The sequence below is a fragment of the Rhinopithecus bieti genome, unplaced genomic scaffold (genome assembly GCF_001698545.2).
Source record: "Rhinopithecus bieti isolate Rb0 unplaced genomic scaffold, ASM169854v2 scaffold_31787, whole genome shotgun sequence".
In the NCBI taxonomy this organism is placed as follows: Eukaryota; Metazoa; Chordata; class Mammalia; order Primates; family Cercopithecidae; genus Rhinopithecus; species Rhinopithecus bieti.
The window spans coordinates 5,253,797-5,266,604 of NW_016814655.1; the positions used below are offsets into that span (position 1 = coordinate 5,253,797).

Genomic DNA, 12,808 nt, shown 5'->3' on the forward strand with positions numbered 1-12,808 from the left:
TCCATGCCTTTGGAGTGCCCAGCCCAAGCCCTGAGATCCAGCAGGAACCTCCTCTTAATTGTTTTGTGTGGGGAGGGAAATGATAGTTACTTGTCCAAGTTCACTCAGTGATGATGCAGTTCGTGGCGGCGTTGGAATACCACTTTGGTTTGTCTCATTCCAAACCCTGCTGTCTCCACGAAGTCACCTTCCTTGGAGAAGAAGGGGGAAATGAAGAGGAGGAAAGATATGAGGAAAAAGAGGAGCAGAGAGAAAGAGAAATGAGTCTTTTAAAGTGGCAGAGGAGGAAGGAGAACGGTAAACAGCAGGAGCGAAGCGGCTGAGGAGAAAGAAGGGGAAAGAAAGGCGAGACGTGGGAGGATTGGAACAGAGACAAAAGGGAGAGGAGAGACGGACAGCGACAAGTGGAGAAAATCGGCGAAACTTGAGCGGCAGAGAAGTCTGAGCGCTGAGACCCGGCGGCCCCGTGCGCCTTCCCAGCTGGCGCCGATCCACTTTGCTCCGGGTAGCGGCCCAGCCCCACTTCGCTGCCAGTCGATCCCTTTTACCCAGGACTACCGGGACCACTCTACTCTCTCCCGCTTGGCTCTGCCTAAGCGTCCTAGCCGGAGCGCGCTGTCTGCCACGTGGGGAGGGGCGCGGCCCAGTTGCTGAGGAGCGCTTCTGATTGGCCAGAGGGCGGGGTTCTTGGCGTCTCGCCGGCCAGATCCCTCCCTCATAGGCGGGGCTTGGAGATCCACAGCTGGAAAGGGCGGAGCCCCGACAGCGCAGCTGGAAAGGGGCGGGGCCTGACGCGCGCGGCTCGCTGCGGCGGGCTGGGGGCGCACTGGTCTGCCATAAAGTGAATGGGCGCCGGCTGGGGGTGGCAGTACGCGGTGAGGCTCACTCCTTCCTCCAGTCCGAGAGAGTCGGAGCGGAGAGGCGGCCCGGGAGCAGGGGGGCGGCCCCCACTCCGGCCGGGTGCCCGGCCCCTGGCCCCTGCCTGCCCTCTAGATCGCCGCCGCCGCCGCCGCCGCCGCCGCTGGGAGTCTGCCTGCCTGTTGCGGGACGCACTGTGAGTGTTTGACCATTCTAAGGACAGGGGCTCATGGGGCCGAGGAGCTATTGCTGGACCTTGGAATCCCTAAAACGGGACCTGGGGCAGCTGAACTCTGGTGCCTGGGGAACAGGTCGAGAACAGGGAGGGCGGACTGCAGACCTGGGGCCAGGACTTGGGAAAAGGGAAACTCAGGGTAAGAACCAGGGGATAGGGAAGAGGGAGACTCAGAGGATCCGGAACGAAGCCGGAGACTTGAAGCCAGGATAGGGGCTTCGCGAGGCAGGGAGTAGGGAGTCTGGAAACCATTACCAGAAAGCGCCCTGGAATCCCAGAGCACAGGGCAGGCGGTCAGGGAGCGAAAGGGGTTGCAGAGGCCCTGGCCAGCTGGGGAGCCGGCGGCGGCCCCCAGTGTGGGGGCAGTTGGCGGCGCCCGACGCCCTTCGGCCCAGGCTCAGACTCTAGGGGCTGGGAGCCGGGGTGCCCCTGGTCACACAAGCTTCTCTTCCCAGCTGCTCCGCAGTTGGAATAGGAGCCGTGTTGTGAGAGCCCGGCCGCGACTGAGTCAGATGGCCGCTGTGCAGATCAGAGTGACCAGGCGGCGGGTATGGTGGATCTGGCTTGGGGTGTCTGAGCCCAGCTGGGTCCTCACTTGAGGCCGCCTCAGAATCGGACAGAATGTCCGCGGCGCATGGGGCTCGAAGTGGACAGAATGTCCAGGGTAGCGAAGTGGGTCTCTCCGGAGCGGGCGTTGTGTCGGGCAGTGGCGGACAGAATGTCCCTGGCTAGGTGGCATGTCCATCTACCCAGCAGCACCTGCCCAGCTGCTGCGTGTGCGATGGGGTCGGCTGCGGTGGGTCACCTCAAATCCCAGCTCACACTTTGCAAACTTGTTTCAGCTCCTTCGGGCTGCGAAGCTGCGAGCAGGGAGCTAGAGTAAAGACTGCAGCCTGAACTTGGGGTGAGGTGGGCTGGGACACATGCCCCCTTCAATTCAGAATAGATCAGAGCATCACTCTGTACTTCCAGAATCCAAATTTGAGGACAGAAGGCCAGTGAGGAGCCTGCTAGTGGGAATCAAGACCAGGAAAGGACCATCCTGGCTAACACGGTGAAACCCTGTCTCTACTTCAAATACAAAAAATTAGCCGGGTGTGGTGGCAGGCGCCTGTAGTCCCAGCTACTCGGGAGGCTGAGGCAAGAGAATGGTGTGAACCCAGGAGGCGGAGCTTGCAGTGAACCGAGATCGCGCCACTGCACTCCAGCCTGGGCGACAGAGCTAGACTCTATCTCAAAACAAAACAAAACAAGCAAAAAAAAAAAAAAAAAAAACACACAGGAAAGGAAGGAATAGGTGACAAAAGGCAATGGGAAAACAGGAAGGAGCTGGGCACAAACCCCTGGCAGCCTCAGTTGCCTCCTAATTCCAATACAATTAACCAGACACCCCCCCCCAGACTCCTTGCTGGAGTATCAGCCGACCAATGGCTCCTTCCCTACAATGGGCAGGAGCCCAGGCCAGAAGAGAAAACTACAGCCCCATTAGCAAAGCAAACCCTGTGGTCCTATTTCCCTTTTGCTTTCTCAGCCCTACCAATCCCAGCACCACCCTGGTGGCTGAGCAGAGGTGGGAAGGAGGCTCATGGAATCCAGACTCTGGAGTCCAATAGGGGACTACCTCGCCCTCTCAGTCTGGTTGGGAAGGATGTCTTGGCCCTACCTAACAGCCGGGTTTACTTTCCCTGCAGCTGAGATACAGCCTGACTCTGCTGGGCTCCTACAGTGACCATCCACCCTGACCCCAATTTTTTTTTTTTTTTTTTTTTTGAGACAGAGTCTCGCTCTGTCCCGGAGGCTGGAGTGCGCTATCTCTGCTCACTGCAAGCTCCGCCTCCCAGGTTCAGGCCATTCTCCTGCCTCAGCCTGCCAAGTAGCTGGGACTACAGGCGCCCGCCACCATGCCCGGCTAATTTTTTGTATTTTAGTAGAGACGGGGTTTCACCGTGTTAGCCAGGATGGTCTCGATCTGCTGACCTCGTGATCCACCCGCCTCGGCCTCCCAAAGTGCTGGGATTATAGGCGTGAGCCACTGCGCCCGGCCCATCCTGACCCCAATTCTAAACAGAGCTCAATTATGAAGAGGACAGAGCAGGGAGAATGAGTCCATATAAGTGAGCAAGATAGCCCAGCTGGGGACTGAGTTTTCACAAGGACAAGCGCAAGGCCACTGTATTTAGCAATGAGCAATCTAAACAGTGGTTTCAACCTTTCTCACCCTTCACCTATGAGTGACATACACTAGGTATTCTCTACACTCCCATGTCCATTTCTCAGTTCTAAAGTTTGCTTATTACTGGCTAGGATTCGCAACTTTTTTTTTTTTCATTTGCTCTATTTTGAGCAATATAAAGACACACCACAATTATCCCCATCACATTCTGATACACTTTTCAGGGGCTTGTGCTCCCATAAAAATCACTGAAATTATAGGTGAAATGAAGGGCTCTGTGTCAGGAAAGGAATAGGGAAAGCATTACAGATGGCTCCCTGAAGACTTTAGCTCAAAGTTGGCTTTTGTCAAAAAGGCCAAAGAGATGGTATCATAATGAAGATGACTGGAAACAAAAAACAGAACCTTTTCCCAACCTTGCATAAAGCCATGTAGCTGAATGCATGCCTGGTCACTGGCTCTTAGGAAGAATGTCATGGGCCTAGAGTAGGGTCAGAGAATGGTTGGCAGAATGGGGAGCCAGGGGTTGCTGGCGAGAGCAAATGTCAAAGTTTAGTCCTCTGGAAGGTGAGACAAGATGGAAATCTACAGCATAATAAAAAGCCTAGATATGCAGAAGAATTGCTTGCTCCCCAAATCTTGAAACTGGAGATGAGGGGGCCTTTTAGAACTGCAGTGATGCAAGCTCAGGATGAATAGAAAAATGTTCTTTGGCACACAGTGGGCAGCATACTTCCAGAGCTCATTTCCAGAGAGATGGTAGAGGCAGGAAGTAGAAATGGAATCCTTCAGGGCTTGGAAGGATCAGCACATGTGAGAGTCACAAATGGCTGCAGGGTAGAGGGAGTGAGGCATGGAAAGAGCAGAACTAGGTGGTTTGAATCTCTTCAAACTGTGTAACCTTGCATCCTGCCTTCTTAGAGGTATAATGGGGATAGGCACTCCTGCCATGCAGGGCAGTTGTGCAAGCTAAATGAAATCATGTCTGTGAAAGCCCTCTGCAAATGAAGGAGCACCATAGAAATAAGCACTATTATTATGCCCAAACTGCAGAATCTTTGTTTGGAAAAGTGGGGCTGAGCCTTAGAGCAGCCTAACCACCTTCCTGATGCAGCCATAGGAGGGATCTTAATGATAGATGGGCCACACTATCGCAGGCTTCAGATGCTGGCCACTACCCCTGTCCCTATCCAAGAACTCTGGGGAGCTCCCCAAATGCTTAGCCTGCCTGCCAGGCCAAATATCTCTGCCTGCCTTCTGCTCAGGGATGGGAACATTGGCCCAGACTCGGGTTCAGGAAGGGAGGGCAAACGCAGCAGGCTAAAGCTGACTTGTGGTGACAGAAGCATGGGACCAGTGGAATCTTTTCTTCTCCACTCACACTAAATGATGCCTCCTAGACTAACATGAAGGATCCATTAGGTCCTGAGCTTTGGGGTGTCTAGGGTGTCCATGGCCACTGCCAGGGTCTCATGAAAAGAATGAGGGGGCGGAAAAGGAAAAGATCATCAGTTGGGTAAGAGTTGGGGGAAGACAGAGAGGAATAACTTTCAAAACTCTGTCTCTCCTTTCCCATTGTCCTGCCCCGGGGCCTTTTTTGCACCTTTCAGTTAATAGTTTCTCCTTTCCTATTTCTTCCCTGCCCAACCCATTCTGCTCACCATGGTCAAATAAAGGCCACAAAGATGCTGTCTTTTGTCACACCCCTGGCTACAAGCCTCCAGTGACCCCCACTCTTTGGTGCATTGCTTCTCATAGTGGGGTGGGGTGGGAGGAGGGCAGAACAGGGGTGGGGGAGGCATGACACACAGTCTAAACAGGGCCCATCTTCCTGGTGGGTGATATCACTTGAAGATTGGGAGGTTTATTTTATATTAAAATAATATTTATTTGTATATTAAAATATTTTATATTCCATGACTAAAGTATGGAATAGAATGAAAAATTTGCTTGCATTTTAAACATAAAGCTGGCGAACTCTAAACAATTTCATACTAGTGGCAGCTGTTTCAGGTCATGCCTCTAGTTTTCTAGTAGATACTGTTTTTGACTGTTCTTAGGGGTTTTTTTTCTTTATTCAGGGCTGTTGTTCAGTGTGAACCTTAGGGGTTTTTGATGAAAAAGCTGGACATACTCTAGCCTAGACTTTGTCAAATCTGAATCACTAACCCTTGTCCCCGATTGGAGGCCCCCCTCGGTTTGACTTGTTTCTCTCTGCAGATCTCCCGTGGCCTACACTGAGACTCCGACTAACCTAGGCTCACCACTGCCCTCCCAGCCTGCCAGCTTATTCCCAACACTGCTGATTATTTAGAATGCCATACACCTTCTCTGCCTCTTGAACTCCCAGTTCAGTTGCGTGCCTATCTTCTCTGAGCCCCCAGCACTTGGTACCACCTTCCATGGGTTTCCCTCTCTCTGATCTCCCAGTCTGGGAGTCAGACCCATGCATCCCATCTTTCCATCCTGTGCTCTGTTTGCCTCCCTACACTGCAGACTCCTACAAGTTAGGGAATGTGCCTTACTGTTCTTGGGATCCCCAGGAAGGAAGCAAGGAAGAGCAGGAAGACTGTGGAATCATTTCTCTGATCCCCGATTTGTCCCTTGATAACTTGAATGCTTCAAATCTTTGCTGCAAATGTGTCTCGATTTGCTCGCATTTGCACACTGCAGTTCAGCAGACCATACAGTCTGGGTGCTCAGCGTCCCAAATGAACATGCGGCCATGTCCACTTAAGGGCCTCACTTCTGTTTCACGTTTATAAGATGAAAACATCATAACTCCAGCTCCTCTCATCTCCTCGCCATTTAGCCCCTGAAAGAGAAAGGTTTTCTCCTATTTGAGTTCCAGGTTATGCCTCCAGCCTCAAGCATTATTAGTGCAACCGATTGTGGGCTCTCACTATGTCCCTGGTCTACCCCTCTGGCTTCAGGACTTAAGTGGGTCCACATGACAGCTGACTTATTGCCATGGGGTTGTGTCTCTTGGAAACCATGACCTCCCCACTGTGGCCTCCCTGGCCTGAGATCTGCTCTCCACCTTCATATGTCCTGGATATTTCATTCTTGTTGCAGTCCATGACCAGGCTTCCTCTAATTCCAGCCTGTACTGCAGAATCAGAGCATATCTGTAGGCCCTCTGTACTCCCTGGGCCTGGGATTGCCACCCTGACACCAGTGGGACTGGGCCATACATCCCTAGCAGGGTGTGGCAAAAAGGCTAGGGGTGGGGCCAACAGCCCCCTCCCAGAGCTGGACTCACCATCATTGTTATCTCCTGACTCTCTCTGTCCCTGCCTGGGCATTTTTTACTAGCATCAACTAATCCTGCAGCTTCCAGACCTACTGCTTGTTCTTCCCTATCCACTGAGTGAGGCGAAGTCCCTGGCCTCAGTCCCAACTCCCTAGCTTCCTGACCTCCAGCAGTTTGGGGGAGCTTAATCTTCAGCCAGCCTGTCTCCAGCTCAGACAACAGCTTGGCGCCCCCAGCCTTTGCCTGACCAGCCCACCCGGACGTGAGTCGGCTAGAGGTCTATGCCCCCACCCTTCCATCTCTCTTATTGCCTGCCTGGCTTTACTGTTCTTTCCTTCTCTCTTCAGTTTCACAGTCAGGTCCCTTCTCAGCCATGGCTCCTCTCTCTGCTGTTACTAGCCCATGCAAGAGCCTAAAGGCTTCATTCTTTCCTTTACCAGTCCCTCGTCCCCAAAGTGGCTCCCAGCTTGGGTTACTCTGCCTGTTTTGCTGTTGCCTTGTTGACTGGGTTGTCTATGCTCAGGACCGAGTGTTCACAGCATGTGCTGCCTATCTCTCAGCAATGCAGTGTACTCACCTTCATTCACCAGGGAAACAGTTCACTGCAGGATACAGAGTCTGGGGAGATGACCCACTCGAGGAAGGGCAGACACAGGGATGAGATCTTAGTCACTACTCCACCCTCAGGGCCTAACTCAATGCCCAGCTCATAGAATGTGCTAAATAGCATTTGTTTAATGATTGAGGGGAAAAAAAACTACTCAGGTAGAGTTTTATCCCTACTCATATTTACATGTTTGTTTTTATCTAAACCTTGTAACAATACTGAAGGCAAGTAGGGAAGGGATCATGAACTTCCTTTCGGAGATGAAGAAATATGCCCAGAAAGGTAAAGTTACTTGCCGAGGACACACAGCTAGTAAGTTGTAGAGCCAGGACCGTGAACCTAGATCTGTTGACTCCAAACCTAATTTCTTTGGGCTATACCAGATGACTTTCCCCAGAGGGCCTGGGCACTTTCTGCCCCTCCTCCCCACCCCATCCTCTAGCTCCAGCATGCTCCTGCCTTCTCCTCACTCAGCAGCATCCAGTGCAGAACACTCCCCTGGCCCCTTGGCCTGCTCCTCCCCCACACAGAGTCCTTAGCTCCTGGGACGGAGAGCTGAGGTTCAGAGGGGCCAGGGAGGTGGTGGGGGCGTGGGGGGAGGGTAATAATGGCTAGCTCCAAAACAGCCCCAGCAGCTGTCCCTGTCACAGAAAGGAGACTGTGTGACGGTACGTATCTGTCTGCCTGGATGTGGCAGCACATGTGTGGGAGAGTGTGTGTTTGTGTGCCCCTAGCTCCAAGTCCAAGTGCTTATTATGTCTGAGTGGGGGCCTGTGTGTGTCTGCACGTGTCCGTCTATCTCTGGGAACACGCAGCCTGAACTCGGCTTTCTGGCCTCGTCTTTTCCTCGCCCATATCCCTTCTTACCCTGCCTCCCTCTGCTGAAATAGAGTGAAAGTAAGATGCAGGTATGGAAGGCCGGGGGCAGGGTAATTTGGAAAACTGCAAGTCTGGAGCCAAAGCTGACTGGAAGGCTAGGTGGCAAGGGTGGGACTGCTTTTCCCACAGGTAAACCCCTCTCTGTGTTTTTTGCCAGCTTCGTGTTGCTCCCATGGCCTCTGGAAAAGTCAGGGGGATGATTTGCATTTCAAGGGCATCTTGGGTATGAAGTAAAGGGAGACTTCAGAGCACCCCTTTTTCCAGCTCTCAGTTCTAACCCTTCCTCCCTCATCTTCCCAGCCAAGGCTACCATAGTTCCTTCTCAGGGACATTTCCCTTCCATCAGAGCATTGTTGGCCAAAGTTTTCCAGCTCCAAACCCCCTGACCTGACCTGGAAGGGGAAGTAAGCTGAGCACACCTCCAGTTCTGGCCTGACTTTTCTCCTGTCCTAGGTTCCCTCCAGCCCTGTCTCTTCACATCCAGTAAAAGGTCCAAGATCTAGACCCCTCTGCCTGTAGAAAGAGCAGGGACTCTTTCTCAACCTCCTGCCTTGACCTCGGTTCCACTTCCAACCTGGCTTGAGAGGTGGGGTGGGGAGTGGGGGCACAGCTGTGATCTCTGAGCTGGTTGTAGGGGGCGTTACCATGTGCAAATACAGGCCGCTGCCCATCTGCACCTCCCTGAGAAAGGCTCCTAATAAATCCAGAGCAGCCAAGTGACACACATCTCAATCTAGGCTAATCCACTACATTAATGCCACCCCGTGTAGCCTGCATTAAGCCCCTGTTAATGGGGAAGGGGTGACAGAGGCAGAGAGGCCCCTCCCACTCAGCTCTCTACCCCTTCCCTCTGTCCCTAGCCGCCTCTGTTCTCCTCCAACCAAAAGGCACCCAGAGTCTTGAACCCCAGTATTGCCCATTTCCCTTCCTCCCAGCAGAGGGGTCCTGGGAGAGCAGGCAGAAAAGGGGACTCTGTGGGGGAAACTTGGAGAGGGACCCAGGGAGGCTCCTGGGCAATGTGAGGCTAGGTTTTGGGATAGGAAGTTATGAGTAGGAAGGTGGTCTTATGAAGCTTCTGCCTACGGCCTGGAGCAGGCTTGATAGAGGCCGTCCATGGGTGGGATGCAGTGTATATTGGTACAGGCAGGAGACCAGGCCCGGCCCAAGCACCCAGTGGTTTTCACACTTGTGTTAGATCTTGTTACCTTCTTTCAAATGAAACCTCTTCAGAAATAATAAACAAAACAGGCTGGGCATGGTGGCTCACGCCTAATTCCAGCACTTTGGGAGGCCGAGGCAGGTGGATCACCTGAGATCAGGAGTTCGAGACCAGCCTGGCCAACATGGTGAAACCCCATCTCTACTAAAATACAAAATTAGCCAGGAGTGGTGGCATGTGCCTGTAGTTCCAGCTACTCGGGAGGCTGAGGCAGGAGAATAGCTTGAATAGCTTGAACCCTGGAGGTGGAGGTTGCAGTGAGCCGAGATTATGCCACTGCACTCCAGCCTGGGTGACAAAGCGAGACTCCATTTCAAAAACAAAGAAAAAAAAAAGAAAGAAAGAAATCATAAACGAACAGACCAAAGCAGAGCTGCCCTAGCTGAAGCAGACCCAAGCAAGGCCAGGTTAGAACTGTAGCTGAGTCCCTGAGGGAAACTCGAGGGAAGGCCCCAAAGAGCACAGTGTGAGAAAACAAGCGTTCTGAGTTGACTGAATCAGAAAAATAAAATAATAATAAAAGAAAAATAAAAAGCAAACAAAGAAAAAGCATTAGGAGTCTCACAGACCTAGTTCAGATCTCAATCCCACTGCTTACAAGCTCTGTGAGCCTCATCAAGTTCCTTCAAGTCTCAGTTTCCTCAGCAGAAAAAGGATGATCATGCTTGACATATTCTTGTGAGGGGAGAGAGAATGAGGTAAAGGCTCACAGTAAGTACACATAAATGATAGCAGCCATTATTCTTAAAGGAGAAATATCAGGTCTGGTTCAAAATACAATCTGTCCCAAGGAGAAAGGATAACAGACATCCGGTCTGTCTCAGGTATGATTGGCTGAGGACCATGTATGAGTATGAGGGGATACTGAGCATTCAGGTGAGAAGGATTTTAAAGTTTTGCAGATATAGTATAGGGTATGTAGTGTGCTATAGTGTAGATTTCTTTGTTGTTGTTTTTTGAGATAGTGTCTTGTTCTGTCACCCAGGCTGGAGTGCAGTAGCGCCATCTCGGTTCACTGCAACCTCCACCTCCCAGGTTCAAGCGATTCTCCTGCCTCAGCCTCCCGAGTAGCTGAGATTACAAGTGCGTGCCACCCCGCCCAGCAAATTTGTATTTTTAGTAGGCACGGGGTTTTGCCATGCTGGCCAGGCTGGTCTCGAACTCCTGACCTCAGGTGATCCACCCACCTCGGCCTCCCAAAGTGCTGGGATTACAGGTGTGAGCCACCGCGCCCGGCCTGTAGTCTACATTTTTATTAATTCAATAAATATTGAACCCCACTGTATACCTGGCACGGTTCTAGTTCCCAGCAGTAAACAAAACAAAGTCTAGTTTATATATCTATGCAGAGAACCTGTCAGCATGCACCTCTGTGCCCTTAGGCTGCTATTTCCCCATTCTATCCTAAGGAGCCCCACGCAGCCCCAGCTTTATGGCTGGGGCTGAGAAAGGCGGCAGGGAATTTACGGGGAAGCGCTGCTGGGACCCAGCAAAGCCAGAGATTTTACCCCCGTTACCCTGGTCTCTGTCTTCTCTCGCCTCCAGAGACCTCCCTCCATGGAGTTCGGCCTGCTCAGCGAGGCAGAGGCCCGGAGCCCTGCCCTGTCGCTGTCAGACGCGGGCACTCCGCACCCCCAGCTCCCAGAGCACGGCTGCAAGGGTCAGGAGCACAGCGGTAAGCGCGCCCCCTTCCGGGAGTGCAGGAGATAACAGCTTCATCCCCAGTGCGGGTGGGACCCCGGCTGGGCAGCTCAGGTGGGAGCCAGCGGGTGGCTTAGGAGGTCCCGGAGCCGGAGAATCCGCGCAGGCTTGGGCGCCCTGTGACCTGCCCCCACCCTGGCCCCCTAGACTCAGAGAAGGCCTCGGCTTCGCTGCCTGGCGGCTCCCCCGAGGACGGCTCACTGAAGAAGAAGCAGCGGCGGCAGCGCACGCATTTCACCAGCCAGCAGCTGCAGGAGCTGGAGGCGACCTTCCAGAGGAACCGCTACCCCGACATGAGCACGCGCGAGGAGATCGCCGTGTGGACCAACCTCACCGAGGCCCGCGTGCGGGTATGCTCTCCAGAACCGCAACTCGCACCCGCGCGGGCCCTTCGCACTCAGCCTGCGACCCGGCGGCCAGCGGTTCCACCCCACCTTCCCCTCCCCCGGACCCCGGACCCTGGCTCCCGGCCGCAGCCCCACGCGGCCTCTTGCCCGCCAACCTCCAGCCTCTGCTCCCACTGCTCCCTACTACCCGGACCGCGCGCTTCTTTGGCCCTGACACCGTCTCTCCTTCCCCTCTTCACCCCTCCTCGACCTCATCCTACTGTCCCCCCAGACTCTGGCGCCGATGACTCGGTCCTGCCGCCCGCGCCTTGTTCTCCGACCCCGGACTCCGTGCACTCCTTCCCTCCCACCCCGTCTCCAGCCACCTCATCTCGTTTATTGACCGCAGGGCCCCGGCTGGTAGCCCCGTCGGGGTGGCCCGCCCTCCAGCCGCTGGGACCTGGCCCAGAGCCCTGACCGCCTTTCTCCCGTGCCCGCAGGTGTGGTTCAAGAACCGGCGCGCCAAATGGCGGAAGCGCGAGCGCAGCCAGCAGGCCGAGCTGTGCAAGGGCAGCTTCGCGGCACCGCTCGGGGGGCTTGTGCCGCCCTACGAGGAGGTGTACCCCGGCTACTCGTACGGCAACTGGCCGCCCAAGGCGCTTGCCCCGCCACTCGCCGCCAAGACCTTCCCATTCGCCTTCAACTCGGTCAACGTGGGGCCTCTGGCTTCGCAGCCCGTCTTCTCGCCACCCAGCTCCATCGCCGCCTCCATGGTGCCCTCCGCCGCGGCTGCCCCGGGCACCGTGCCAGGGCCTGGGGCCCTGCAGGGCCTGGGCGGGGGCCCCCCCGGGCTGGCTCCGGCAGCCGTGTCCTCCGGGGCCGTGTCCTGCCCTTACGCCTCGGCCGCCGCCGCCGCCGCGGCTGCCGCCTCCTCCCCCTACGTCTATCGGGACCCGTGTAACTCGAGCCTGGCTAGCCTGCGGCTCAAAGCCAAACAGCACGCTTCCTTCAGCTACCCTACCGTGCACGGGCCGCCCCCAGCAGCCAACCTCAGTCCGTGCCAGTACGCCGTGGAAAGGCCCGTATGAGCGGCCCCGCCCGTAGATCATCCACCAGGGCGGGGGCGACGATTCACAGCCTCCTCGGACTGGGGTCGTTTTGACTGGCTTGCGCCCGCCCCAGGGTCTAAAAGGGGTGTTTGGTCAGCTGGGGGGCGCCGGCTCAGGAGAGGGCCTTCCCCTCCCAGCCCTGAGGGGTGGACTGGGCCCTACACACAGACCGCGCCCCTGGGACTAAAGCCAGGAACAGGGACCAGCTTCCCGGGGGCCAACTCACCCTTGGCCCATCCCGCCTTCTCCAGGCTTCCCCTCCCTCGTTTTCAAAGATAAATGAAATAAACGTGCGCGGACTGTCGAAGGCGTGATGATTCAGAGTCGCGGTTGAGTCCTCTTCCCTTCATCCTCCCCCACTGTCTACAGGCGAGCTGGATGTACAGGAACGAAGTGAGGGTCCAGGCTTCTAGGGATTCAGTCCCACTCACCACCTGCCCCTACTCCA

General features: G+C 54.8%; 1 protein-coding gene across 1 annotated transcript; it reads left to right on the plus strand.

Moving 5' to 3' along the window:
- Positions 1–787: 787 nt before the first annotated feature.
- On the plus strand, positions 788–12,664 carry PITX3 (paired like homeodomain 3). Its single transcript, XM_017851666.1, has 4 exons — positions 788–1,054; positions 10,770–10,899; positions 11,073–11,275; positions 11,752–12,664. Exons 2-4 carry the CDS (start codon positions 10,782–10,784, stop codon positions 12,337–12,339), a joined length of 909 nt encoding a protein of 302 aa, XP_017707155.1. The 5' UTR covers positions 788–1,054; positions 10,770–10,781; the 3' UTR covers positions 12,340–12,664.
- The last annotated feature ends 144 nt before the right edge of the window (positions 12,665–12,808 follow it).

Excerpts from the sequence above, each read along its gene's own strand:
- PITX3 (XM_017851666.1), top strand. The coding sequence starts at position 10,782 with ATGGAGTTCGGCCTGCTCAGCGAGGCAGAGGCCCGGAGCCCTGCCCTG. Across the intron at positions 10,900-11,072 it reads CAAGGGTCAGGAGCACAGCG|ACTCAGAGAAGGCCTCGGCT; the intron begins GTAAGCGCGCCC and ends CTGGCCCCCTAG. Across the intron at positions 11,276-11,751 it reads TCACCGAGGCCCGCGTGCGG|GTGTGGTTCAAGAACCGGCG; the intron begins GTATGCTCTCCA and ends CCGTGCCCGCAG.